Below are 27174 nucleotides of genomic sequence, written 5' to 3'. Positions count from 1 at the left end.
GCATTAGTGACCCGTTCATGGGGGTGATCTGGCTCAGAGAGTTGGATTTCGGAAACTGAGCTATAATAAAGACATGGAGGATAGTCTGCCCTCCCGTTAACCAGCAGTACTGCAGCCTACACCCCAAAGGGTTCCCTAAATCTGATTTCCGCTATTCTGTTTGAGATCTCTGGCTATGTTGTGAGGAGTTGGTTCATTTCCCCCCCCCCCCCCGCTAAATGAAATGGAATTCTTTTTTCTGGTTTGAATGGTCATGTATGGTGGTAGTAGGAAATGTGGAAAATACACAAAAACTAGAAATAAATTCTCTCAAATATCCCTACCCACCACAGATTGACTACTATTACCATTTGAGGTTTTTTTTTTTTTCAAGTTGTTTACAATGCATTTTAAAAAGATGGTTGTACTGTAAAGCTAGTTATAGCACATGTATTCTCTTGTATCTTGCTCTTTCTACCTCATTTTTTTGCTCAAGCAGCAAGGAAATCTATTATGTCACATAACTTTCATCTTGTTCCTTTTTGCTTCAGACATCATGGCTTCACACATACCAGGCATTCCATCTCAGGGTCTTTGCACTGACCATTCCCATGATCTGGAAGGTTTTTCCTCTAGGTGACTGCATGGCTCACTTCCTCGCCACCTCTGAATCTTTGCTCAAATGTCTCCTACTCAGTGAAACCTCCACTGACCTCCCTATGAAGTTCACACCTATGCTAGCCAGAATCCCTTCTGACCCGGTCCCCTCCTTTTCCATAGCACCCAGTTCTTTTTTTTTTTTTTTTTTTTAATTTTATTTATTTATTTGACAGACAGAGATCACAAGTAGGCAGAGAAGCTGGCAGAGAGAGAGGAGGAAGCAGGCTCCCCGCTGAGCAGAGAGCCCGATGCAGGGCTCGGTCCCAGGACCCTGGGATCTTGACCTGAGCTGAAGGCAGAGGCTTTAACCCACTGAGCCACCCAGGCGCCCCCATGGCACCCAGTTCTGATGGTACTAATCATACTACCTGTGTGTTTATCGCTATCATTATTCTAATTCACGAGCTTGCATAAGCGCTGACTAAACATACTTTTGGTCAACACTTTGAAATACCTTACGTATAGCTTATTTTTTTAATGGACTGGACTTCAATCCTCACCCCACTGCTGGACATGTAACTTGAATTCGGTGCTTTGCCAATTTAAATTACATAAACCTTCTATTAACCTTTTGTGTATAAAGTGTTTTTCCATTTCTTAAGCATTGAAAAAGATTTTTGGACGTGGGATTACTTTTTCGACAGGGTAAATTGTATTAAGATTCATGGCTGCAAGTAATATGAACTCAACTCAAACTGTCTTGAGCAAAGTAAAGGAAATTATTGGTTGATGTATTTGAAAAATACAGAGGTAGACTGCAGGTAGGCCTGGTTCCAGAGGTTCGGTCCACGTTATCATTGGTCTGACTTGTGTCTCTCATCTTCATCTGGGCTTTCTTCTGTGCTGGCTTCATTGTGAGGCAGCTTCTCCCCATTTAAGGCCAACTGCTACTTGTAGCTCCTGTTTTCATGCTACCAACTGTCCAGTCCCATCTTAGAAAGATATCCTTTTCCCAATATTTTTAGCAGAAACTCAGGACAGGTTCTCACTGGCTCACATTGAATTGTGGCACCCTTGAATCTTTCACTCAGGCTGTAGGACAAGGATCCAGTAGAGTGGGGGCGATGATATCATCCCACCCAAACCACAACCTCCAAGGGTAGGGGTGGTAGCTCTCTCCACAGGAGGCTCAGGGTGCTTTTGTCTAAGTGGGAGGTGGATGCTGGGAAGGCCCCCACACTGCAGATCTTTGTTATACTTAGGAATATTTTAGGGACTCTGTGCCTTAGTAGGGGAGGGAAAGAGCCCAAAACATGAAGGCGCCCTGTCCCGTAGCCAAAGCATGCATATTTGTATGTGTGAGGCCAGTTTAATCAGATGTCAATCTGCTGCCAGTCTCACGGTGGAAAGGGAGAAGGCCATGAGGAGGGGGATCCCCGGCCTCAGCTCCCTAGGAATGAGGCTCCCATGGCCTGTAATTGCATGCCTCGTGGGCTGTTGGTAGACACTGGCTCCTGGAGAAATAGAAGCAGTAGAGACAAGTTTGTTCGTTCGTTCGTTCTTTTTTTTTAAGATTTTATTTATTTATTTAACAGACAGAGATCACAAGTAGGCAGAGAGGCAAGTAGAGAGAAAGGAAGGAAAGCAGGCTCCCCGCTGAGTAGAGAGCCCGATGTGGAGCTCAATTCCAGGACCCTGGGATCATGACCTGAGCTGAAGGCAGAGGCTTTAACCCACTGAGCCACCCAGGCGCCCCTAGAGACAACTTCTTATGGGAGGAGGAGGAGAGTTCTTGAAAATTTCCCGAGGGGGTTCTGATAGCCGTGCTCTCCGGAAGACTTTGGAGGCTTCTGACAGTTGGGCACTCCATTCTAGAGCAGTGGTGGCATTTGTCATACAGGCCCTGCACTGCCAGCTGATGGCCATGGAGGCTTCATTTCCTTCAGCTCAGTGGCGGTGGCCTTGACCCAGAGCAATCTTGGTAAGAGAGCTCCACTTCATGGCTGCCCCCCTGCAGGTCTCTCTGTGCACCTTGATAGGTCAAAAGTGTTCTTATCTGTCATCCACTGTGGAATGTGCACCTGCCTTAAAGGCACTGCTAGACTTTTATTGGATGGCTGGTGGCTTTCAGTTACCCTCTGCCAAGTATGTCTGTGGCTCAGGAGCCACCTACCTTGTAGTCCCTCCCTTAGTGGGTCATCCTAGCCCAGGCCTGCTGTTCTCCCAAGTGGGAACTGCTCACGAAGGAAAGCTATCCAAGCCAAGGCCTCATGGAGGGCCCTTCAGTGTACCCTGGATTCCCCATGCAATATTTGGCATTTTCTTTTTTCCCATCCCATCAAGGAGATTGAATAGAGGCAATTTATAAGTAAATGATACGTGTTAGTCCTTCCCTTCTGTGAAGGACTCTGGGTTAACTTGGAGTCCTCTTGTTCACATTTTCGTTGGTGCATGGAGGATAGAACAATATTAATATTCTAATTGTGCTCTAAGCTATTCATCCACTGGGCAGGCTTGCATCACTCAAGCAGAACTCTCCATGTAATTCTGAGAAGGTTTGAAATCATAGACACTGACTCCATTTGAGTTAGGGAAGTCCACCCTTTATGGCCGTGTTCTTTGTTGGATTCCAGAGAAAGTTCCTTGTGTTTCTCAGTGTAATCAAGGAGGTGTACACCTCTTTGAAATCTGTAGCCCACTGTGAAAATGTCTGGTATTACTGAGTAACTGAGTCAAGATTTTTATTTTATTTTTCTTTTTTAATGTTTCGATGAAAGCTTTTTAAAGAAACGGTTTACCTCTTGGAAAGCAGGTGGTTTTCTGGATTGGTGGGTGGAGTGCTTTCTCAGTTGTGCCTTCCCTTCCATGGTGCCCAGGCACGATGGGGTGGGGAGAGACAGCGCGGGAGCTCCTGCTTGGGCAGCTCTTTCTTATCTGGTGTATATAATGAGGGTTTGTGCAAGATGTTAATAGGAGTTAAAAAATTTCCACTGTTGATAAAGAAGGAACCCACAAAAAACACACAACTAACAGGCTGTAAGGTAAAAAAAACCCAAACCAATACTAGTTTCTATGAAATTTTATGAAGCTTAATTAACAAGTTACTGAGTATTTACTGCAAGTCAGTCCCAGGGTCCTCTAGTTTATCTTGGTGCTCAGGGGAACTCCTCGGAGGACCTCCTGCCTTTTTGGCCATGTCAACATGGCTTCTGAGTTGAGTTCTCTGGGAGGCTCCAATACCCCTCTGCACCCCGACGGTTGTGTTGCCATGAAAGCTACAGCCCATCACTCTATATTGCGGCTTCTGCCTTTCTCCCTCCTCCTGCCCATAAGAGCAACAGCAGGGATAACTGGAACAGCTTTTTGCAAGAACCAAAGATGGGCAGGAATTTAATGAATTGCATATGCCTTGCACAACCTGAGGACAGGAATATAGCTGACTCCCAGGAAGGGCTTGGAAATGTTAAGAAGCCATTGTTTCCCTTGCCCAAGAGTTGTATTTACCCTATGCTTGTCTCTCTGCTCCTCAGTGTTTATAGCAAATGATGGCCAACTCCACTTCCATGTTCATAGGTTTCAATTCTAACAACATTAATGGACCGATTAGACTCTTGGTCTCATTTCCTTATTCACAGAAATGAAATAAATATGCTTGGTTCACATTGAGTCATGTGGTCCTGTTAGGGCTGAGGGCACGGGTTCAAGGCAAAACATAGCTGTCCAGGGCCCATTTGGGGATGTTATGGGCAGGGCAGAGAATGGGTCCCAGAGAAAGGACATGGGGTGAGCTGAGTGGGGTGTCCAAATGGGAACTGACCTCCATGCCCCTCACCCACACCTCACGAGTCAGCCATTGGTCCTACCTGTGCCTGGGACAATCAGCTTCAAAGCTTTGCCTACCCATTGGGTAGGGTTTCATTCTTTGTTGGAGGGTGGACATGTGCTGGATAATATGGCTTTTATTTGGAGATCTGCCTTTATTAACTCAAATGAGAAGAGTCATTGAAGCTGGGCATTGCTTTGGCACAGAATAGATCCCAGAATTAGGCACATGCGCTGCTCAGTTAACTTCCCCAAAAAAGATAGGTAGATTTTTGAATATGAGGAAACATTTTAATTGTAACTGTTCGATCTATCTTTGTAGACATCTCTTGTTTAAGGTCATTTGCTATTGCTTTTTCTAAATCATATCCTGAAGCCTACCTACACTGAATTTTAAGCTCTGATAGGGAGAGATTTCTCTCAACTGTGTTAGCAATGGTGTGTGTGTGTCGATACCAGTAATTACCTTGTGACAGGAACAGTGTGTGGATGGTCTCACTTTTGCTCTGATAGTCTCATGTGATTTCCAGCTCTCTGTTCCCCGTTGCTAAATTCTTTAAGTCTTAGCAGTCATTTGATTGATAAGTGCTTTGGCATTTTCATTCTGAAGCTGGGCCTGTGGTGCTTGAGGACATGGTGGAAAGGGACGCTGTGGCCAGTGGAGTCCACCACCTTTTCATTTCACTCTTTACCTGTTTTAGTTCATAGGTGTTACAAGTACAGTTAATTTTTAACTTAATTCTCTGGGAACTTTCCCAGGGATGTTTAAAAGTCTCTACCAACTGTACTAATATACTCAGAAATGAGAGAAAATATCCATGAGGTCTTAAAATATTCTGAATACTATTTTCTTTCTTTTTAGCTGTCTCCGTTATGAGGTACAGCGCCTCTGCTTTTGGGTTTGCAGTAAGTAACCTGAAATGTACTTTTATGAAGTTTTGCACGTTTTTTTCCTGAGCCCATGTATCTCACCCTGGGCTCGCCATTCAGAGGGTGGTTAGCAACTGAGAGCTTCGCATGACAGATAAATCTTTTATGGCAGTAGCTTCCATAATAAAATCATAATTTTGTGGAAGTAACAGCAGTGATGCTCCACAGGTCTCCAGAACAGATTGGGAGACCTCATTTTCCACACCTGGTTGAGAGATTGTTTGAGGGGGTCTTAGCCTATTTTTCTCCCTCAAGGTTGTAGTTGTGAAAGTGGGCGCACCCTGGATGTAAAGAAGCATTGGCCGGTGCAGACAGAGGTGTTGGGGGTTAGGACTGGGGCTGCTGGCACTAGACGAGTCAGTCTGTAGCCCCTTGAGGGGTAACCTGACTCCCAAACCTGCTTCCTGATGGGAATTGGTAGGAGAAACTGGGTCTCAGATGTTTTACGGGCTAGGTGTGTCGAAAACTTGGGTGAAGTTTCCCCACATTCCTTCCAGAGACTGCTAGTGCTTGTAGTTTTCCAGACTGAAAGTGTGACGTGGTACAGTGACTCAGCTGGGGAGCTCCAGCATCCTCCTCTGTAGCTTTGGGGTTTCCTGTGCCTGAGAGCATGTGTTCCTGTTCCCAAATCCACTTCTTCCCTTTGCTATGAGAACTTAAATGTTTTGAAGGTCGTAGATTGTTTTTAGAGTCCTTTGAAAAAGGTACGGACAACCTCTCCAGAAAAATGGGTGTGTGTGTTTGTGCGTGCACACCCCCCCACACCTCTCTTTCCTCCCCTTTCTTCTGTCTCTGTCCCTCACACATTTGCTCATTCATTCAAACAAGAGCATTGAATTTTGTATACAATTTTGAAGTGTTAGTAGATTTCCCAGAACCCTTGCGGGGCCCCATGCTCAGCCCTGAACCTCAGGTAGAAGCATCCCATTGAGAGCCAGACACAGAAAAGAACCCTTACCCAGAATCTTTTACCTGTGATGTAGGGGGAAATTCTGTGGTGATTTGCCTGCTGGGAGATAGGTGTTAGAAGAGTGTCTGTACCCCCCGTATCTTCAGGGTGCTCGGAGCCAGCGCCCAGGGAGCCAAGCCCACTGCAGCATGGAGTGTGCTTTCTCAGTCTGTGGAAGCAGTGCAAAGTGAGGGGGAGCCGTGGTCCTTCCACCAGTCTGGTGTGTCCAGTGGCCTTGGCTGCAGATTCCCAGGACCCACCGTGAGGATGATGAGAGCCTCCATCGTAATGATGTGAAGCCTCTTTGCTCTGAGGTCACTTGCTCAGATTCCAGGCGTCTATGTTTTGTGTCTTCACAGTCATGCCTTATTAACTCCGGAAAACACTAATGCCGTGTCTCCTTCTCCTAGTTTGATGCCATCCTCGACGTCCTGTCCTCGGCGATTGTCCTGTGGCGTTACAGCAATGCTGCCGCTGTACACTCTGCCCACAGGGAGTACATGTAAGTGGATTTTTCTCTTCTTCCAGGCTGCGGAACCCTTGCAAAGGAAGGCCACGTCATTAGCCTGTCAGCATAGCTCCCCTTGCGGCTTTGGATCCCGGGATGAGAATGAGGACCCAGATTGCCTTTGAGAGTGCCTACTGTGGTACCAGCCGTATGGTAGACCCCTTTTGGGATGGTTGGAGAGATGGGGTATCCTTTTTAATTTACCCTGTTCTCTGCTCTTGAGTCGGGAGGGAATGTTTGTATGCTCATCTGTCTGGCTATCCTTCTGTCCATCTGTCCATTGATCTGTCCATGTTTCAATTCATCCGTCCTTCCATCCTCATTTTTTTTGTGTTTCTGGAATCTTTGTTCTCTTGCGTTCTCATGCTTTTTTTTCTTTCTTTATAAATAAGATGAGTTTTCCACTGTAATTTCTGGAAGACATCTTGAGGGTATTCTAAAGTACCCTGCTTGACTTTCATTCCTCTCTCTATGGCTTGTCATCGTTGCTTGTCCCAGTCTCTGTGTCCTGTGGGTGATGGTTTTGTCTTTGAGGAATTTGAGTTTGTGACCATGAAACGTGTCTTTCCCAACTTCCATCTTCTTTATTCCATTTGTAACCTCCAGGCTGGTAATAGCACAGGCTCCAGAATCCGATTTCTTGGCTTTGAATCTTAGCTGTACTCCTTGCTAGCTCTGTGACTATAGGAAGCTGCTAAGTGCTCTGTGCCCTGTTTCCTCATTTGGAAAAGTAGGAAAACAACACCTCCTTCCTAGGGTTATTATATATAATATATATGCTCAATATGTAATGCAATATATATATGCTATATATATTTGAACAATATATACATACATAACTTATAGCAGTGTTTGGTATGCACTTCAGGACACCTAGCTGCCATCATTACTAATTATTGAGGGGGCTCCCCTGTGATTGAGCCACCACTGGCCATTAAGGGAAGTGTTTGATCCCACCTCTGTGACTTTTGGACAGTTGAATACAAATGAGTAAATTCTCCCCTGCTGTGTTTCTGGAGATGCCCAGATAGAAGGTAGTTTTGATGGGAATGCCGTGTCATATTTAAATGTATAAATGTTGAGATACAAATGTTAGGTGCTAGAGGACTCGGATAGTAATATATCTGGGGTTGCATGTGCCAAACAGAAAGCTTCTGGAAAGTAATGCTGTAACTGATTCACAAATGAGGACAAATTTTATTTCACTGTTGGCTTTAGGTAGAGCACAGAAGCTTCTTTGAAGTGTTAGGTATTTATTTTATTTATTTTAATATGCTTTAGCTCTTTTAACAAATATGAAGGATCAAATCTGTGATATCACAGATGCCATTGTTTAGGGTAAGGTTAATTTTTTTTTTTTTTAAAGTGAGTCAATTGATGGCTGAAATTCTAGTAAATTGATTTTATAAAATTTAAAATGATGATATAATGATGAATGTTGAATTAATACTAGCCTAATTAAAGGAGTAGCTAATAGAAAAAAAACAGGTTGTTGGTGGCTAATTATTGATGTATACAGTGAAAACAACCCAGAGATAGGCTCACATTTCAAAATGTAGTCCTTTTCCTGTCAGAAGAACATAGATTCTTTGGTTCTCTAGCTGTACTGCCCAGTATGGTTGTCGCTGGGGACATTTCAGCACTTATGGGTAGCTGGTCTGAAATAAGAGGTGCAGTAAGTGCAAAATACTAAATTCCAAAGACTTAATAAAAAAAAAGGATTGTAGACATTTTATTAAAAATTTTAAAGATATTGATTACATATTGACAAAAGAAAATTTTGGATATGAGGTGCCTGGCTGGCTCAGTTGGTATAGCACATGACTCTGGATCTCAGACTTGTGAGTCTAAGCCCCATGTTGGGTGTAGAGATTTCTTAAAAATAAAACCTTAAAGAAATATTTTGGATATATTGAATTAAACTATTATAGTTAATTTTAGTTCTCTTTCCTTTCTCTAATGTGGATTTTAGAAATTAATTACATATATGGCTTATATTATAATTCTTTTGGGCCTTGCCCTCAAAAGAGAAAGCTCTTCCCTCGGTCTTTTCTTATTTTAGAATTACTAATCCAGAATGTGATTTGCAGTTCCAGAAGGAATTGAGTTCCGTGCTTTTCAATTTCTCTCTTCTAATGTGCTTTTAAAAATCTGATTTCCTTTGTGCCGAAATGAGTTTTTTAGATATTAGTCACAAATCTACAAATTGTTGTGGATTTTCTATAGAGTTGGGATCTCTTTGAACATTTGCCAGGTGGCCTGGAGTTTTTTTAAGATTAAAAGATTGATAACAAGAAATGTCTTTGGTTTCACTGTTTTTAGCGATCCCAAAACAGATATCATAAAAGAAAAGAAAAGAAATATATATTGATGACCAAAAGGCAAAAACTCAGAGAGGAGTTGCTCCAGTAATTCCCAGATGATGGCTCACATGATGATGCCAGTGAATTCATTTGGAGAATCTAAATGTAGGGATTAAAACGACTCTCTGCAGCCCTTTGTATTGTTGGCTTTAGTTTAAAGTTTTAATCTCTGCCTCATCCCATGTAAATTAAAAATTCATGGAATCCTTGCCAGCTGAGAAACTGGTGTTTGCATATTAATGAGCATGAATGAATTATGAGAGGCATAGCTAGAAAAACCATTGGCTTTCAGTTGGTGGCTGGAGAATAATAAAGGGGGAAATACCCAACTGGTTCTTAGTTAATTCCTCTAATTTGTCCTCCTTTGACTCTAAGCTTCAGAAAGAATCTGGGGTCTGGAATTGCCAGTGCGTGGAGGAGAGGTAGCTTCGTCAGCCTTGCCCCTGGACACTGTGTGTGCTAACTGCATGGGGGGCGGGGGGCGGTTTGATGCCCAGAGGAGGATAGGATGCTGTTAGCACCACCAGGGAGCACACCTCAGTTGTTAAGATATGCAGCTACAGAATGTAGCCTCAGGAGTTTTGTTTTGCATTTTTTTTTCTTTTACTGTGGTAAAAAATACATAGCATTGAATTTACTATCTTAATTGTATAAGCGTGTGCCCTGTAGTATTAAATATGTTCATATATGGCTGTGAACAGAGTCCCTAGGACTTCATCATGCAAAACTGAAGCTTTATACTAAGTAAATGGCTACCCTTGTTACTCTCCCCCAGCCCTTTGCACCACAGTTCTACTTTGTTTCTCTGAACTGATTCCTCTAGTTACCTCAAATAAGTAGACACCAACAGTATTTGTTCTTCTGCGACTGGCTTCTTTCACTTAGCCTCATGGCCACGGGAAGGTACCAAATGAACCTTGGGGATGAGAGGTCTTGCTTCCTTAGGTAGCCGGCAATGGGCGTGAGGCAGTAATCTGGGAGAGAGATGCTGAGATCCAGCATTTCATGGGTGATTCTCGTATGGGGGTGGATTTAGGCTGGGAGTGGATGGCTGGGGTAGGGTGCGAACCAAAGGTCAGGGACGTGTGTCACACCGGCTAGTGGCTGGATGCCCCATCTGGGATGGGAGGAGTGCTTGCAGAATTTGGGGAGGAGATCAACACTGAAGCAGGTGCTGCTGTTGTAGGTCACTAAAGGAGGGGGGCAGGAGGTGGGGCTGACAGCGAGGTGTCAGCCACTCTGATGGTGACTATAAATGTCGGGGGAGAAAACTGGAGGACTGGTTTGGAATTTAGCACGAGGAAGGGAGGCTTTGTGATTGTGGATGAGAGACAACACTCTGCCTCTGCTTCAGAGGTAGGGAAAGCGGCTTCCCCGGGGAGCAGCCAGGTTTTGATGAGGCAGAGAGGTGAGGGCAAGAGTTGGAAAAGAGCCTGAGGATGTGGTCACTGGGAGAGGATGAAAGTCTTCTGGGGAGGGAAGGGAGCAAGGGAACACTGAAGAGGGTGACTAGAAAGGTGAGGTGATGATAGTCATCCTGGCTACCGTAGACTGCCACGGGGCCACCGAAAGAATGAAGCAGTATGTGTACGCTTACATGGTGACACTTACGAGTACCCTGAGGTGAAGAAAGCATGCCACAAAATAGTGCTTAGGGTCTTTTGTCGTTGGTTTTAACAACAGAGGTTTGCATCCATGCACATCAAACCTCTTGGGAGGATACAGAGCAGGCTGGCAGCAGGCTCACCGCAGGGAGGGGGACAGGGGACAGAAGAAAGTGAGGTCTGCTCTTTCTGTCCTTTAGACCAGAGCAACCGGCTAGAACTCTCCGCAGTCCCGGACGCCTTCTATAGCGGCAAGGTCTGGTGTCCTCAAACCCTCACCCACGTGGGGCCATGAAACACTGGTTCTGTGCATAGGTTTCTAGCTTGATTTAATTTAAATTAATTGAACTGTAAATGGTCACATGTGGCTTGTGGCTCCTGTATTAGACAGTGACTCTTTAGGTACTGTGATCATTTTTAATCCATTAAAAAAAAAAAAAAAAGTGTTGTTACTCAGACTCCTGGAAATGACAGCAAGATCCTGAGAGAAGGAAGAAGGTGCCGGAGGTGGCGGGTATGGGAGAAACGAGTGTAGGAGGAACTTGGCAAGGCCAAGTGACATGGAGCTTTTCACGCCCGTCTCCGCCATTGTCAGCCTTGTGTACCATGTACGGCCTCAGGAGGTACAGCCTCCTGCTGCCATTAGCTGTGGAGGGCCGTCAGGCTGCTTGCCATGGGAAGATACAGCCTGATGCTCACTGGGGGCCTCTGACATTTTGCATGATTGCAGCACAGGTGGGAAGCCCGTGAATGTACCCCAGTCCCAGCTGTCTCCTCGGGCCTTCCGTCAATTTGCGGAGATGGAGAGGTAGAGGCAGATGGGAGGCCGTTCACCTTTACAGGCTCGAAATTCTGCAACACTGAGGCAGAAACACAGCCTGGGAGGTTGTTCACTTTTTCCAAATGTACCTCCAAATGGCTTGATGCTTAGCAGCATATTGGAAAGCAAATTTGAAAGCTCTGGAGTAGATATTCTTAGGCATAAATTCTTACGTGTCTCCTCAGGCGAAATAAATGTAGGGCACACTGGTTTTCACCCATGTGGGGTCCTTGCTCTGGTTTTTATCAGCACCCCCCCCCTCCCAATTTGCTGAGCCAAATGCCTTGGTCTGAACACTACCAGTTGACAGGTTGGCTTTTGATTACTGGTTTCAGCAAACATTCTTTCGGCTTTTGGAAACAGTTCCAGAAATTGAAAAAAGAAAAATACCTGATTCAGTCAAGAAATAGCATGTTGGTAATTCGGTTTTGGTGTCTGATCTAAGTGGATGGCAAAGGCCATGAGTTCTACCAGTAACGTGGTGAGTTAGTTCCATGTCTCCCCCTCTTCTCAGGAGCATTCCATCAGACCCTAAGTCAGGGACTCTGGGAAAGCGAACCATATTTCCTCCGTATCTTTTTCGTGATCTTAATCTTACAAAGCTCGTGAGTCACCTGACCCGGAAGAATAAATTTTCAGAGACTGCTGAGAGCCAGTGTAGAAGGCAGAAAGCCTTCATAGCAGGACCTGAGCTCCCAAGCCTTGAATAGTTCAGATGCAACCTTGCCTGAAGGCAGAGGAGAGTTGCCTTCGCAGTCATGGAAAGTTCATATAAAACCTTCCATGACACAGGCATGACATTAACGGGCTGTGCTGCTGTGGGCAGGATGTGTTAGAGGAAGGAGTGTCGTCTTCTTGGGTCCATTTATGTGTAGAAATTTGTCTCCCCAACATATTTTGAAATCCTAGCCCTGAATACTACACAGCGTGACCTGATTGGGAAGAAGTGGCTTCGCACCTCTAATTCCCAAATGATCGGAGTCCTTGTAGGAAGAGACAGTAGCACACAGGGGAACAATGGCCACTGGACGGCAGGGGCAGGGTTCAGAGGCATGTATCTAGAAGCCGAGGAACTCCAAGGATTTGTTGACAAACACCAGCAGCTCGAAGAGACAGGGAGGGATTCTGCCCTACAGGTTTCCGAGGGAGTGTAGGCCTGCCCACACCTTGATTTTGAGCGTCTAGCTTCCAGAACTGTGAGAGAATACATTGCTGTTATTTAAGCCCTTCAATTTGTGGAGCTCCATTGCAGCAGCCCACAGGAAAACTGCTACTGTCCCTGAGGAGAGTTGTTCCATCAGATCTGCACTCTGTGACCTTGAGTGATACATGAATTTTTCAAAGCCTCGGTTTTCTCATCTGTGAAAGGGGGTGGGCCATGATAGCTACCAAATGGTGTTGTGGTGAGGATTAAACATGATATTGAATATGACAGCAGTATATGCCAAAAAAATGTTAGATCATGGGGCACATGGGTGGCTTAGTCAGTTAAGCATCCAACTGTTGGTTTCAGCTCAGGTCTTGATCTCAGGGTCATGAGATCAAGGCCCGCATCCGGCTCCGTGCTCAGCAAGGGGTCTGCTTGTCCTTCCTCTTTTCCTTCCCCGCTCAGGCTCTCTCTCCCTCTCTGTCTCTAAAATAAATAAAATCCTTAAAGAAATGTTAGATTACTTATTTTCCATCCCTGGAATTTTGAAAATGTTTTTACACTAGTCATTCTAGAGTAGTTTGAAATTAATCTGTTTAATTCTATTTAATTATTTAATTGCTTTGGAACAGTGTAGTAATTATTTAATTGCTTTGGAACAGGGCAGAACAAAAGAATTTGTAAGGAAAAAATTTAAAAGCCCAAACACACGCTCTGGCATTTTGAGAAACTTGCTTTTGACCTGGGGATATGGGGTGATAGGGTAGTGAGGTGATAAAAGATTATTGCTTGATTTCCTGATTTAATTTCTTCATTCCTAAAAGAAATCTCATCTGTGGGGCAGGACAGAGTAATATACGATTATTGTAAAAAGTTAAGGTAAATCATAGAGGTACAAAATATATAGCAAGGGGCACCTGGGTGGCGCAGTCAGTTAGTCCTCTGACTCTGGATTTCTGCTTAGGTCATGATTTCAGTGCCCTGAGACTGAGCACCCCCTGCCTTGGGGTTTAAGATTAAGATTCTCTTAATTCTCTCTCCCTCTCTCTCTGCCCTTTGGCCTTGCACTCCATGCGTGCACACATGCTCTCACAAAACAAAACAAAATAACAAAAACCAAAAAGCCACCACCACAACAACATAACAATGAATATAGCAATTGTTAGATAGCTGTCCAGGGAGAACCAGAGTTAACGGTTTGATGTGTATTGTGTTTGCATGCATGCATATGCATGGTTACATATACATTTATTTTCTACATAAATGGAGATCATTTATATATACCCTTCTGCAAACTGGCTTTTCAATACTTACCATCATGTTTTGAACATTTTCCCGTCTTTGGATAAATAGAGGTATGTTATTTTTTGATAGCTAGGCAGTATGGATTTAGCATGTTTTGTGAAGTAATTTTCTGCTGAAGAGGTGAGGTAGGTTGTTTCCAGTGTCTTGAGGCTAGAAATGACCTGAAAAACTGTCCTTATACATTTGTATTTTTGATGCTAGTCTTATTTCTTCTGGGTAAATTACTAGAAGTCTGGGTTCAAAGAATATGCTAACCTGTAATTTTGATGCCCGGGGTCACACTGTGCTCCAACAAGGTCATACTAATTTCCATACCCCTGGGCAGGGGTAAGGATGTCTGTTGACTTACCTTGACCGGCACTAAGTGTTAAAACTCTTTCTGAGCTCCGCTATTTTGTCCGGGTAGACAATTGAATTCTCCGTGTTAACATACATTTGTTTAGTTATCAGTCTGAGCGTACTCTCAGATGGCTTTCTGGCATTTGTATTTCTTTTGGGAGCTGGTTTACCAGAATTTCAGACGGGAATGAGAAAACTTTTGTTTCCTTTTTGAAACATTTCCTGGACTCTGGCTATAGAACTTAAGTGATAAAGAAAGTACGACTTAATAACTGACCAGATCTTCCCTGCTTTGCTCCCCACCTCATCCACCCTCCCCTGTCCCCCCTGTTGCCTTATTGTTTTTTGCAGTGCCTTTGTTTTTTTCCTTCATTGATCTAAAGACCTGTATTAATTTCTGTATCGGTACCTTTGTTGACTATCTGTTGCCCTCAGAAGGCTTTAAGCTCTCAAGGGTAAGAGGATTCCTTCAGTGTCTTCATCTTTTTATCCCCATTCCCTAGAAAAACACCTGGCAATTACTAAGTGCTCACTTAAAGAGTTGCAGAATGAAAGAATGAATTGCAGAAGCCCTTCATCTTATGTAAAGTTTTGATAGCTTTTATTAAGGCGATGATAAGTATTTCCTGAGCATCTACTCTGTGCCAGGTATCATTCTGGATGCTGCATTAGGTAGAGGTATTATTTGACAGCTGATAGAGAAGGTTAATAGTGTTTCTGAAGGCTTATGGATAGTTATTGATATAACTGGGGTTTGAACCTACATCTTGCTTGCTCTGAAATTTGCTCATAACCATTACGCAACACTGCCTCTTTAAGTGATCATTTGTGTGTCTTTGTTATATTGGTTTTTCTTTCCAGTCTCTACTACCTCTTACCCTTTCCTCCTGGAAATACCTTTCTTAGCAATTTGCTGTAATCCGATTTTTTTTTTTTTTTTTTTAAAGATTTTATTTATTTATTTGACAGAGAGAGATCACAAGTAGGTAGAGAGGCAGGCAGAGAGAGAGGAGGAAGCAGGCTCCCTGCTGAGCAGAGAGCCTGACGCGGGACTCGATCCCAGGACCCTGAGATCATGACCTGAGCTGAAGGCAGCGGCTTAACCCACTGAGCCACCCAGGTGCCCTGTAATCCGATTTAATTGGAGGGAGGAAAGTTGTATGGATCCAGAAAGATGTATAAAATCTTATTATAAAAAGATAGAACTGAAAATGGGGTCCTGGGTTTTGGTTCTGACTCTGGAAGGTAGGGAAGTGGTTGGCTGTTGGTTGGACACAGCTAGGGCTGCCCAGGAGTGGGTTGCTATTCCCAGGAGCAGCTGTTCATATCTTGGTCCCTTGGCAAAGGGCTGCCATGACAAGCTCTGCAGCTCTTCTGGATCTCAAAGGCTTTGCAAATGGAGATCATTTGTCTTAGCTGCAGCCTGGACTTTCTCCACGCTCGTTGAAACTTTGGTTCTTGTTTTCAGGCCAAGCTGGTAGCTTTGTAGGGTCTTCTGGTTCCTGGGCTGAGGGTTCTATGGGTTTGCTATTAAGGAAAAGGAGCACATCTTTATTCAAGTCTGTGGCCTCTCCTTTGGCACCTGCTGCCAGAACAAGGCAAGTGATGGGTGGAGAGGATTTTATCCCTAAGAACACCAAGGGCCCCAAACTGTGAATGGGACCCCTTCACCTTGAGTGTGGTCACCCTTTGGAAACCTGAGCCTAGAAGTCCCCATATTTGTTATTCCTCCACCTTCCACACTGCTGCCTGTGCTTTGTGGTGAACAGACTTAGTTCAGGAACACTCACTGAAGTGGCAAGGTTTAAGATGGTTGGGTAAGAAGAGCGTTTTTCCCTTTTTGTGACTGCCTTTGGCAGTGGGATTTTGTCAGGCTTTTTGCCATCTCTGAGTGGTCCCATTTTCAGAGGACAAGTCTGTGTGCTCAGTTTTTCCAGCTGCATTTGAAGCTGTAGGGTCACAGTTTTCATGGCACATTTCTTCTCCCTTCAGTCTCCAGGTCTTGTCCTGTGTGTTAGCACCTGGACAACTCAAACCCAACTTAATTTTGCTCAGTACTTGCCATTGACTAGTAATCAACACCAACTTTTGATGCTGGTTATGGCTGATGATGACTTTCTTCTTTATACTTCATGCATTTTCTGAAAAAAATTTCATAAGGTGCATGTGTTATTTTTGTAATCCTGTCAAGCACACTTTTTCCCTTTGGGAGAATATAAAAAGCAAGCCAGGCTGGGAACAAGGAATAAAGCTCTCTCCATGTTTATACTGCCTTCCTGTGATTATTCTACTGGGCGCTGTTAGACTCAGCATCAACACCACCGGGTGCTTTTACATATGATGACTTCTCTTCTGAAGGGACCTGCCACGGTGCACGCAGCTTTCCCTGGGCAGGGAAGTCTATGAAATTGCACAGGATGGAAGCTGGTGATTTCGCCCTCCCCATCTCCTGTCTTTCTCTAAATAGTCGCACCCTCTGAGTTTTTATTTGTTCATGCGTGGGTTTTACCAGCATCTTTCCGTATCATGATTTAACTTACTCAAATCACCAAGTAGAAGGCATCTAGAAGAATATTTGAGTTGTTCATTTGTTTTTGGAATGGCTTCTACCCACCTCATAAAATTGTTATGAGAAACAAATGAGGTAACATAGGTAAGTTGCCTGGTACAGTGTTTGACAAGTAGTAAATAAATGGGGGTTATTATTATTTTTTTAAAAAGTAGGCTCCATGCGCAGCACAGAGCCCAGTGTATGGCTGGGACTCACAACCCTGGGATCAAGACATGAGCTGAAATCAAGAGTTGGACTCTCAACAGACTGAGGTACCCAGGTGCCCCAATGGGGGTTATTTTTAAAAGTAGGCTTTCTGGGAAAAAAAATTTTTTTTAAATAACTTTATTAAAATGTAATTCACGGGACGCCTGGGTGGCTCAGTTGGTTAAGCAGCTGCCTTCGGCTCAGGTCATGATCCCAGCGTCCTGGGATCGAGTCCCACATCGGGCTCCTTGCTCAGCGGGGAGCCTGCTTCTCCCTCTGCCTCTGCCTCTGCCATTCTGTCTGCCTGTGCTCGCTCTCTCCCTCTCTCTCTGATAAATAAATAAAATCTTTAAAAAAAAATGTAATTCACAGTGCAGGTAGTTTATGCATTTAAAGTGGACAAGTCAATGGCTTTTAAGATATTCATAGCAATGTGCACGTATCCCCAAAATCAGTTTCACGAAAATGTTTCTATCACCATGAAGAAAGGCCCCACTCCTTCCAGCTCCTTCCAAATTGCTTTCCCCCACTTCTGGTCCTAGGCAATCCCTCATCTGTCGGTCTGTGGAGTGGAGCCTACTCTGGACCTTCCATATAAGTGACTTCATACACCGTGTGCTCCTTTGTGGCTCTGCATGGTTTCTTCCTTCACTTAGTCTTTGACTTAGCATAATGTTTCCCACCTTCCTCCACACTGTACCATGGATCAGTATTTCCTATCTTTTTACTGCTGTTATGTATTCTGTTGTCTGCATGTCCCACATTTGGTCCATCTATTCGTTAGTTGATGGACACTTGGGTGGTTTCATTTGGGGCTGTTAGGAATAATGCTGCTGTGAACATTTGTGTAGAAGTGTTTTTTTTTTTTTTTAAGATTTTTAAAATTTATTTGACAGATCACAAGTAAGCAGAGAGAAAGAAAGAGAGAGAGAGAGAGAGAGAGAGGAGGAAGCAGGCTCTCTGCTGAGCAGAGAGCCCGATGTGGGGCTCGATCCCAGGACCCTGAGATCAGACTTGAGCCAAAGGCAGAGGCTTAACCCACTGAGCCACCCAGATGACCCTGTGTAGAAGTGTTTGATGGAAATAGTTCTTATTTCTTTTGGCTTCATACCCAGGAGGGAAATTGTTGGGTTAGATGGTAACTCTATAGCTAACATTTAAAGAATTGTCTTTAAAGAAGTGGCTGCACCATTTTATATTGCTACCAGCAGTGTATGAGGGTGCCAATTTCTCCACATTCTCATCAGCATCTGGTGTGACCTGCGTTTTCGAGTCCAGCCATTCTCATGGGTATGAGTGGTATCTCATGGGGTTTTGATTTATACCTGAGGGTTCTTACGCTTTTGAAAAGTCACCATTCTTTTCCCTTGTTTGTTTCTTTGTCTCTATTCCCATAGACCCATTAGAAGCTCCATTACCCCTGCTAGTGAAGTAGATGGTGTCTGGAGGAAGCTTCCTTCAAGGGGCCCTTCACTCCACTGACCATGTCCTTCTGGCCTTCTGATGACTCTGCAGAGTCTGGCTGGTGGCCCTACAGACTGAAGTTTGGCTTTAAGGACACAAAAACAGGGGACTAAGATTAATCAAGCTCATAGAACTGACCTGTAAAAACAGGATGCTGGTTGATTAGTGGAGGCATAGTGTGTCCATCAGAAGAACATCATCTGGGGATTCCTATGGTTGTCTTCATTTTTCAGCCTGTGGGGATAGAGACTGTCAGCATCTGGTAGCAATGGAGGCTTCCTTTTCTTTCTTTCATTGCTTATTTTCAGGCTACCTGGAGGCCTTAGATGGATAGCTTTGGATTTTATGGTCTGGTAGGGAGCCAAGGGGTTTTTGTAGAATTCTTGTTTTGATCCAGTGGGTTTGGATCTATAAGTAAAACTTTTAGGCCGGTCTTAACTACTGATTTTCATATCATTTTTTTAAAAGATTTTATTTATGTTTTTTTAAAGATTTTATTTATTTATTTGACAGAGAGAGATCACAGTAGGCAGAGAGGCAGGCAGAGAGAGGAAGGGAAGCAGGCTCCCTGCCGAGCAGAGAGCCCGATGCGGGACTCGATCCCAGGACCCTGAGATCATGACCTGAGCTGAAGGCAGCGGCTTAACCCACTGAGCCACCCAGGCGCCCCTTATTTATGTTTTTGACAAGCAGAGATCACAAATAGGCTGAGAGGCAGGCAGAGAGAGAGAGAGGCAGAAGCAGGCTCCCTGCGGAGCAGAGAGCCTGGTGCGGGGCTCGATCCCAGGTCCCTGGGATCATGACCTGAGCTGAAGGCAGAGGCCTTAACCCACTGAGCCACCCAGGCACCCTGGATTTTCATATCATTCTTTCGGGACTGTGCTAAGTATTATCTCTCATTTCTCTCATTTAATCCTCAGAACAATCCAGTGAGACACACATGTCACTCCCTCAATGTTATAGATGGGGACATGGATACAGAGAGGTACAGTGACTTGCCCAAAGTTGTAGAGGTGGGATTCATGCTGGTGATTTGCACCAGAGCCTGGTGTTGCCTTCATTTCAGGGCTGTGCTGTGTTAGTCCTGCTAACATGAGAAGCCCTATGGATTCATTGTGCGCTGATGATAGGTGTGACTGTGGGCTCAAAAGTCAGAAGACTTAGGAGGGAACAGTAGTGAACAGCTCCACATTTTAGCCCCAACTTGAGAGGCAAAAAATCCACGTTTTAGGTTTGTGTCTGCTACATGTAGTGTAACTATCGTTTGCTTTCATTTCCTTATCTAGAAGGTTAAGATTAAAACTGTTGTCTTACCTGCCTTGGGCATATCAGGAAAAGAATCAAAAGAGAACATGTTTTGAAGAATTGAAAAGGGTGTGTGTGTGTGTGTGTGTGTGTGTGTGTATACATATATACATGGTACACAATAAGTAAATATAAAAATATTTATATGTATAAAAGTAATATATATTTCTAAATATAATTCAATTGACTTAAATTCTTTAAAAATGTTTTAATTTTATCATAGTAAAAATACATAATGTAAGAGCCATCCTAGCAAATGTTGAAGTGCACAGTGCAACAGTGTGTCTACGGGCACAGTGTGGTAGAGTGGTTCTCTAGAACTTGTTCATCTTCTGTGATAGAAAATTTATGTTCACTGATAGAGCAGCTCCCCATTTATCCCCTCCTGTTAACCTAAATTCTTAGCTCCAGGCCAGCAGAGGGGAAATTCCCCAAGAGGGCTTCAGTATCGCTCTGGAACGTTGCTCTAAGCTTTAAATGGAAGGGTTAAACCCCCGCTCTCTGGAGCTTTCCTGGGGTGACTGAGGACAGGTAGAAGTTGCCCTGTTCCTCTGTTTGCTCTTGTGTTTGTTGCTGCAAAGGGACTGTTTAGTGTAGGTGTCGGTACCTACCACAATTTGTTCCTTGGCATTTTCAGCCAAGAAATCTTTTCCGCACCCTGTGTGTATGTTTTTAATCAGAAAACCTGCATACCAGCTCTGTCTGGAAGTACCCTGAAAACGTGCTGTACGCCGACCTCACCTCCTCTTGAAGTTCAGATGCTCCCTCTCTCCCAAGGTGACTGAGGCTGATGTCATGGGAGAACGGGACCATCAGAGGTGCTCTCCTTCCAGAATGTGAAGGCATGTATTGGGGTCTGAAATTGAGTATCTTTAAACAACAGCAGCGGTATGAAGAGTCCGGTGACAAGTCCTGTCTGAGAGAACAGAGGGAAGTTTGAAAAATGACCTGTTTAGGCCCTGTGTGTGTGTGTCTCAGTAGCCTCCTTTACCCCCTTTGTGAGCAAGTCGTATTACTGGCTCTGGTTAAGACCAACCTGGCTTAAATAGCTGCTCTTCCCCGAGGCTCATTTGAGTGTGGAGATCGACAGCTCAGGAAAGGTGGTCATGGAGAAACTTCCTTTCCTGCCTTGACCAAGCACAGTGAGGATTCACAGGTAAGTGAGTCTTGACGGACTACCATGATATTGAAGTGAATCTGAACCCTGTCCTCGTTTTGAATTCTTCAGGTAGTCTCTGCGTTTCTGGCTGGGGAATGATGATCTAGGGACCCAGTTTGTGGTCAGAGAGGTGTCCTGGTGGGGCGCGTTCTGTTTCCAATGTGAGAAGGCAGGATGTATTTTGAGCGAGTCCAGTTTTGCTGCTCAGATTCCTGTCTGGAGATGCGTTTTCCAGCACCCAGCGGTGATACGTACTCGCGGTTCAGCAGTGAGTGACTGAGAGCCCACAGTGTGCCAAGTACTTCTTGAGGTGCCAGGAAACAAGAGACAGAGCAGCTCCCACTTTCATGGGCCTGAAAGGGGAAGATGGCCAGTAATGTCACGGCAGAGGGAAGTGAGAGCTGTGAAGATGATCTTCCAGGCCGATGGGACTGAGAGTGTGTGTGTGGGGGATCCTCTGGGGTCTGGGTGTCAGGGAAGGTCCTTAAACAGATATTTGGGACGGCAGGAAGGAGCCTGCAGGAAAGGCATTCCTGGAGCGAGGGGTTGGTGCGAACAAAAGCCCGAGGGTGGGAACCAGCTTGGTGTGTTTGCAGGTTGAAAAAATAGGTTCCTGTGTCTGGCCCCTGTTAGTGAGGGGCCCCGGTGAGATGATGCTGTGAGGCTTGGGAAGCCTCAGGAGGGATTTGGATAATACGAGCAGTGGGAAGCCACGGGCAAGTCATTAAGCTGGGGTGAGGTGATCTGATTATGTAATTAATGTCAGAGAGTGCAGGTGGTGTGTCACCAGGGAATTCCGCCATTCTTGTTAATAGGAGGCCCTGTGTCATTTCTTTAAAAATGAGAATATTTTTATTCATCTCACTGGCTGTCACTGTCATGCGTATTTGCAGAACTATACGTTTAAATTAACAAAATTTAAGTGAACCTTTCCTCTCTCATTCATACTTCCCCTCATCCTTTCTGGTGTCCCCCATGAAAGATAATCACAATGAACAGTTTGGTGCAAGTGCTTCCAGAATAGTTTGTATGCAAATAAAATATAGTACACACCCATATGCTTCATATACACACCACTAGGTGTAAATGACAATAGGGCCTTGTTGTTGATGTTGTTTTGGAACCTGCTTTTTTCCTCCTAATATGAAACCAAGGACATTAAAAAACCTCCTGCCTATATATGTAATTCCTTCTTTTTAAGGGCCTCATAGAGTTCTGCTGGCTATACCATAGTTTTGGTTTGCAGATCAGTGGCAGATGACAGCCCCACCATACTGGGGGACTGACAAGTATGGTGGGGCTGTCATCTGCCACTGATCTGCAGTCTTGGTTGTTCATGGGGTGGCCACTGTAATTGGGAATGCTGCCAGCCCCAAATGTATGGGAGAATGAGGAACATATGCGGGGGAAGGGTAAGCTCACCTCTTTGATATGCATAACAAGCCGGCAGTATTCCCCAAGCGCCCTTCACTGTGTGGCCACAGCTGCGGGGCTGGATGAGATTGCTTTCCCAAGATCATGATAACTAAAGCCAGGGACAGGCCTACAACAATGGGGAGGCAAAGCTGGGTCTGCCCTTTGCATAATTAACCTGCGATTCTGCATTTCCAGAAATGCGATTGTTGGAGGAGGTGGCAAACATGGTCGGGACCAAGGCAGGACACATTTCCTTATTATTGAATCGACGTTTTGCAAATATCACATCTTATTAAAAGCAAAGGTGCTCAGGGAGGAGGAGGGTTTGTCTAATGAAAGGTCTTGGGAGAAAGAAATGACTTCGGAGTTATTTTCTGCATGTCTTGCTCCACCCAATCTCTCTGGCCGTCCCAGAAGCCTGGCCTTAATCAAAATGTTTGGGGAGGGAGGAATTGGCAGCGCCCTTGAGACCAGCGGGCTGTTGTGTGGACAAGGGGCTCAGGTCTGCTCCGCCTTACCGAGGTCTGTCTCTGTCTGCTGTCTTTTTCTATCTGTCCCAGGGCAGGGGAAGTGGGCACCCCCATTAGCAGCTCTTTGGGGATAAGTCTGCCTATTAGCCAGCATACATATTTCAATGGCCTTTTAAAAGGCGAATTGTAATGGCAAAGCAGCACAAATGTAAACCTCCTTACCCACTCTCCTGCAACAAAACCAGACCATGATATAAGCCGACAAGAGTTGTTGAAGTGGAGGCCAGAAAGCATTAAGGCATAGTGGAAGAAATGTAGGAAAGTGCATAAATTGCTTTCGCTTTTCATCCTAAGCTTTGTAATATTTGATCGGCTCTTTTCAGAGGAAGTGTGTGTGTGTGTGTGTGCGCGCGTGCACGTGGTTGTGTGTGTGTGTGGGGGGGTGTTTTATTGTGGGAGAAAATATATTTGCACATCAGCTACTTTCCAGAAATAATTACTTGGATTTATTCCCCCCTCCCCCCTCCCTACTCCCCTCCCAATGGGGGATCCAGGTTATTAGATTTAGTTCCAAAGATGGCATATGTTACTCAGTTAAAGGCCTCCAACTGGTAAGTCATGATTTTTTTCTTCTTACAGAATAAAAATGATTTCAGTAGATTATGGAGGAAGGTTTTGGGGGGGGATTTCATGGGGGCCCATTTCGTGTTGGGAAGTCCAATTTTTTTTTTCCTCCTGACTGAAAGGATTAAGTCAGGGGGCATTCACAATGAAGTTGTTGCATCTGAAGAAATGGGGACTTTTCTAGAAGGAACTTGAAAGGGGAAGGGTGGGGGGGCTGCCCCTCCTCTGTCCCCATACGTATTTCTTACTGTCCATTTGGGACTCAAATGAGGATATGGGGCTTCCTAACCCACATGAGTAGAATTCTCCTGTGAAGGCCCAGACTGGCCTCCAGATTGGATGTGGCCTTGCGGCTCCTGTGTAGAGACCCCCCTGTTGCATTGCTACTACAACCTGAGTGCTGACCCATCCGCTCTGGCTTGCAGTCTCATTATTCTCTTTTTTATCATTTTTGAAAACCAAATTAAAAAAACTCTGAATAACACTTAATGGTTTTACATTAATACATATTCATTATTTTAAAAATCTCGAAGTGTGCAAATCAAGATCACCTCTCCTCCCACCATCCAGAGACCGTGGTTAATATTCTTTCCATCTCTTTAATGCATATGCACAGGTTTAAGTGTGTTTTTACAATTTTACAGTTAATGTTCCATGTTTTGTTGTATATTCTACTTTCTCCCCCACTTAACTTCCTAGCATGAGATTTTCTCTGTCATTGAAAAATCTTGATGGACTTCATTTTACGTGTCTGGTCATACTGCATCTTATGGGTGCACCGTTATTAACTATTCCTCTTTCATTAAATGCTTGTTTGTTTTCTCTTCATTGTAACACAGTGGCGAAGAACCTTGTATTTTCTTGCATGTGTTTGATTACTTTTTAGGAAGAAAATTTCTTAAGACAGAATTGCTGGTCAGAGGTGCAATCTGTATTATTAAGTTGTCCTCTGAGAAGATTATGACAATTTATACTCCAACTAATAGTGTGTTATTTTCATTACAGTTTTTTTTTTTTAAATAAGAGGCAAAGTGATGTTCATTATAACTTTGTTTACTTGTCAAAAAAATTTTTTTTTCTTTAAAACAGGACCTTAGAGACCTCATTCCAAATTGGTTGTGTTTGACTAATAAAAATTTCTGGAAAGGCTGTTAAAACAGAGTTTAGTTCACCTAACTGTACCCTCATTTCTCCATCTTGTTTGTGAGGATGTTATGACAAGCTTTTGAGAAATGCCTTCATAAAGTCAAAATGTACAAAAGCCAAGGCAATATTCTGGTTCACTAGGGTAGTAAAGTCATCTACAGAGAAAATGAAGTTAGGCCAGTGTGATTTATTCTTAGGTAGACCTTGGTTTAGTTGGACAAAATCTTGTTCATTTTGGAATGTTTGCAATAAATCTGTTGAATGGAGTCATCTAAGAGTTTGCAGTAAAGTTCTTGTTAATCTCTAATTTCTAAGATCTATTTAAAAACATTGAAACCTGTTTCTAGACTTTAAGAATTATTTCCTCTTTGCCCTGATTCTTGTTCAAAGACTCCATGCGGATTCTGCACAATAACATTGAATGATATTTTGTATTTGGGGACAATGGGGTTTGGCTGGGTGTTGTTAGAGACTATGGGCTTCTACTCAAGTCTCTCCTGTTGAACTTCCATGTCCTCTTAAGAACTTTTATTTTCTGTGCCTTGCCTGGTTGCCGAGAGAGAGAAAGGAAGAGGAAGTGGTGCTTTTTGACTTTTCTTTGCCTTCTAAAATTGACCACTTTTCTTGGGCTGTAGCCTACCTGAGAAGTTTGCTCCAAATGGCACTTGAAAAGATTTCCTTTTTTTTTTTTTTTGCCTTAAATATCAAGAAGATGTTTTTCTAAGCTCCGCCCATTTTGGATGTATGTCTAACAGATGGCTGCACTGTGACTTTGACTTTTGTGATGTTGACTTTGACTAAGTTGACTGAGTATTTTCTTAAATCTCACCTCATCTGAGTTTCCCACTGTCATGATGATTTATTTATGGGCATCCTTTCTTTTAGTCTTGATATTTTCCAAGCCAGTGTTCATGGTTTCAGCTGGGACCAGAATGAGCCCCATGGTTAGGAGAGGTAACAGCGGTAACATTGCCCAGGAGACTGGAAGAACAGGAATGGGAAGAGCCCTGAGGTGGTGGTCTCCTTGCCACATACTTCTCTGGAGACTGTAAAGTTCTTATACTTAAGAACTTTCTTTCATACTTGCTCCTCCCCTTCCCTACCCAACCTCGAGATATATTGGAGCAGGATTTGGGACTCTGGGACTTTCTTTTGCAGGTATTCTTTGCAAGTGTCAAGAATTTATTGTATTTCCTCTGGAGCATTTTCTGTGATTTTTCTCTGAAGTCTTTCTAAAGCTTCTTTACAAATTTTTCAAAGTTCTCTTTCCCCTCTTCTTCCTTCTCTCCCTCCCACCCTGTTTCTGTCTGTACAATGCATGTGTGTATGTATACACACACACACACATCCACAGGTGCTCACACACACATGTGACACACACATACATGTGCACACATCATGTATGGAGAAGAGTAGAGGAGCCAGTGGAAGTGAGAATGGAGGGACAGAGTGAGGTGTTGATGAATTAATTACCAGGAAGGTGAGATTTGTCTCTAGCTATGTTGAAGACAGTCCCGTACTTAGGATTTTTCAACCTCATGGTGATGGGAAAGCAGGACTCATTCAGTAGAAACCACACTTCGATCTGTGAATTTGGATCTTTTCCTGGCTAGTGATAACATACTAGAGCACTCTCTCTTGATGTTGGGCAATGGCCGCTCTCAGTCAACTGTATGATTATAAGGACAAAGGATAAACTTAAAAGCACTCTGTACATGTCCAGCCATTCTGATTTTCACATTCAGTGCAGCAATCATAATAAGTTACATGATCGAGTGGACACTTTACTATAAAACAGGCTTTGCATTAGATGATTTTGCCAACTGGGGGCTAAGGTAAGTTAGTTCAGTAGGTTAGGTGTATTAAATGCATTTTCCACTTAAGATACTTTCAACTTATAATGAATTAATGGGACATAACCCCATCATAAGTCAAGGAGGATGTGTAGTCCTGTCTGGAAAATAGTCTGTGATTGGAAAGGAGTTGAGGGGTAGGAGATAGACTTACTCGAGTCAATTAGTTGCTTGCTAGAAACTGAGTTATCCGCCCTCTCTTTGTTTCGAAGTGAGGCATTTTTATAGGATGTAGTCCAAGGGTCAGGGCTTGTACTGTGCATAATGGGAGACTTCGTCTTTTCATCTGTCTCTACCAGTATGCACACTGCATCTTGCTGTCTCATAGCAGTATTTTACATAAGCTTTTACCATTAGCTTTCCCAGTGAAAATTTGATTGGGGTTGGTAAAAGACAAGGCATAGAAGATGAGTGTTAACCATGTCCTTCTTAAAATAAATTATAATGGCCCTGTTGGGACAAAACCAGATGGAAATGTAGCAACGGTAACATTTGGAAGTGATTTCCTCAAGGACCTATCAGCCTCCTACATTGCTGGACCATATTCACCACCGTGTCTAAAGTAATGTAAGCTCTGGTTTTAGATATAATGATTTTAGTAACTGCATAAAGG

At 43.8% G+C, this 27174-nt stretch overlaps 1 protein-coding gene across 1 annotated transcript in view; it reads left to right on the top strand.

Moving 5' to 3' along the window:
• Positions 1-27174, top strand: part of TMEM163 (transmembrane protein 163) — a 224929-nt gene that overhangs the window by 131199 nt on the left and 66556 nt on the right. Inside the window, exons 3-4 of the mRNA XM_059166703.1 lie at positions 5264-5307; positions 6691-6782. Coding sequence (XP_059022686.1) covers positions 5264-5307; positions 6691-6782 — 136 coding nt within the window. The remainder of the gene's footprint in view (positions 1-5263; positions 5308-6690; positions 6783-27174) is intronic.

Source organism: Mustela lutreola, chromosome 3, assembly GCF_030435805.1.
Source record: "Mustela lutreola isolate mMusLut2 chromosome 3, mMusLut2.pri, whole genome shotgun sequence".
NCBI lineage: Eukaryota > Metazoa > Chordata > Mammalia > Carnivora > Mustelidae > Mustela > Mustela lutreola.
This window is presented reverse-complemented; position numbering and strand designations above follow the sequence as displayed.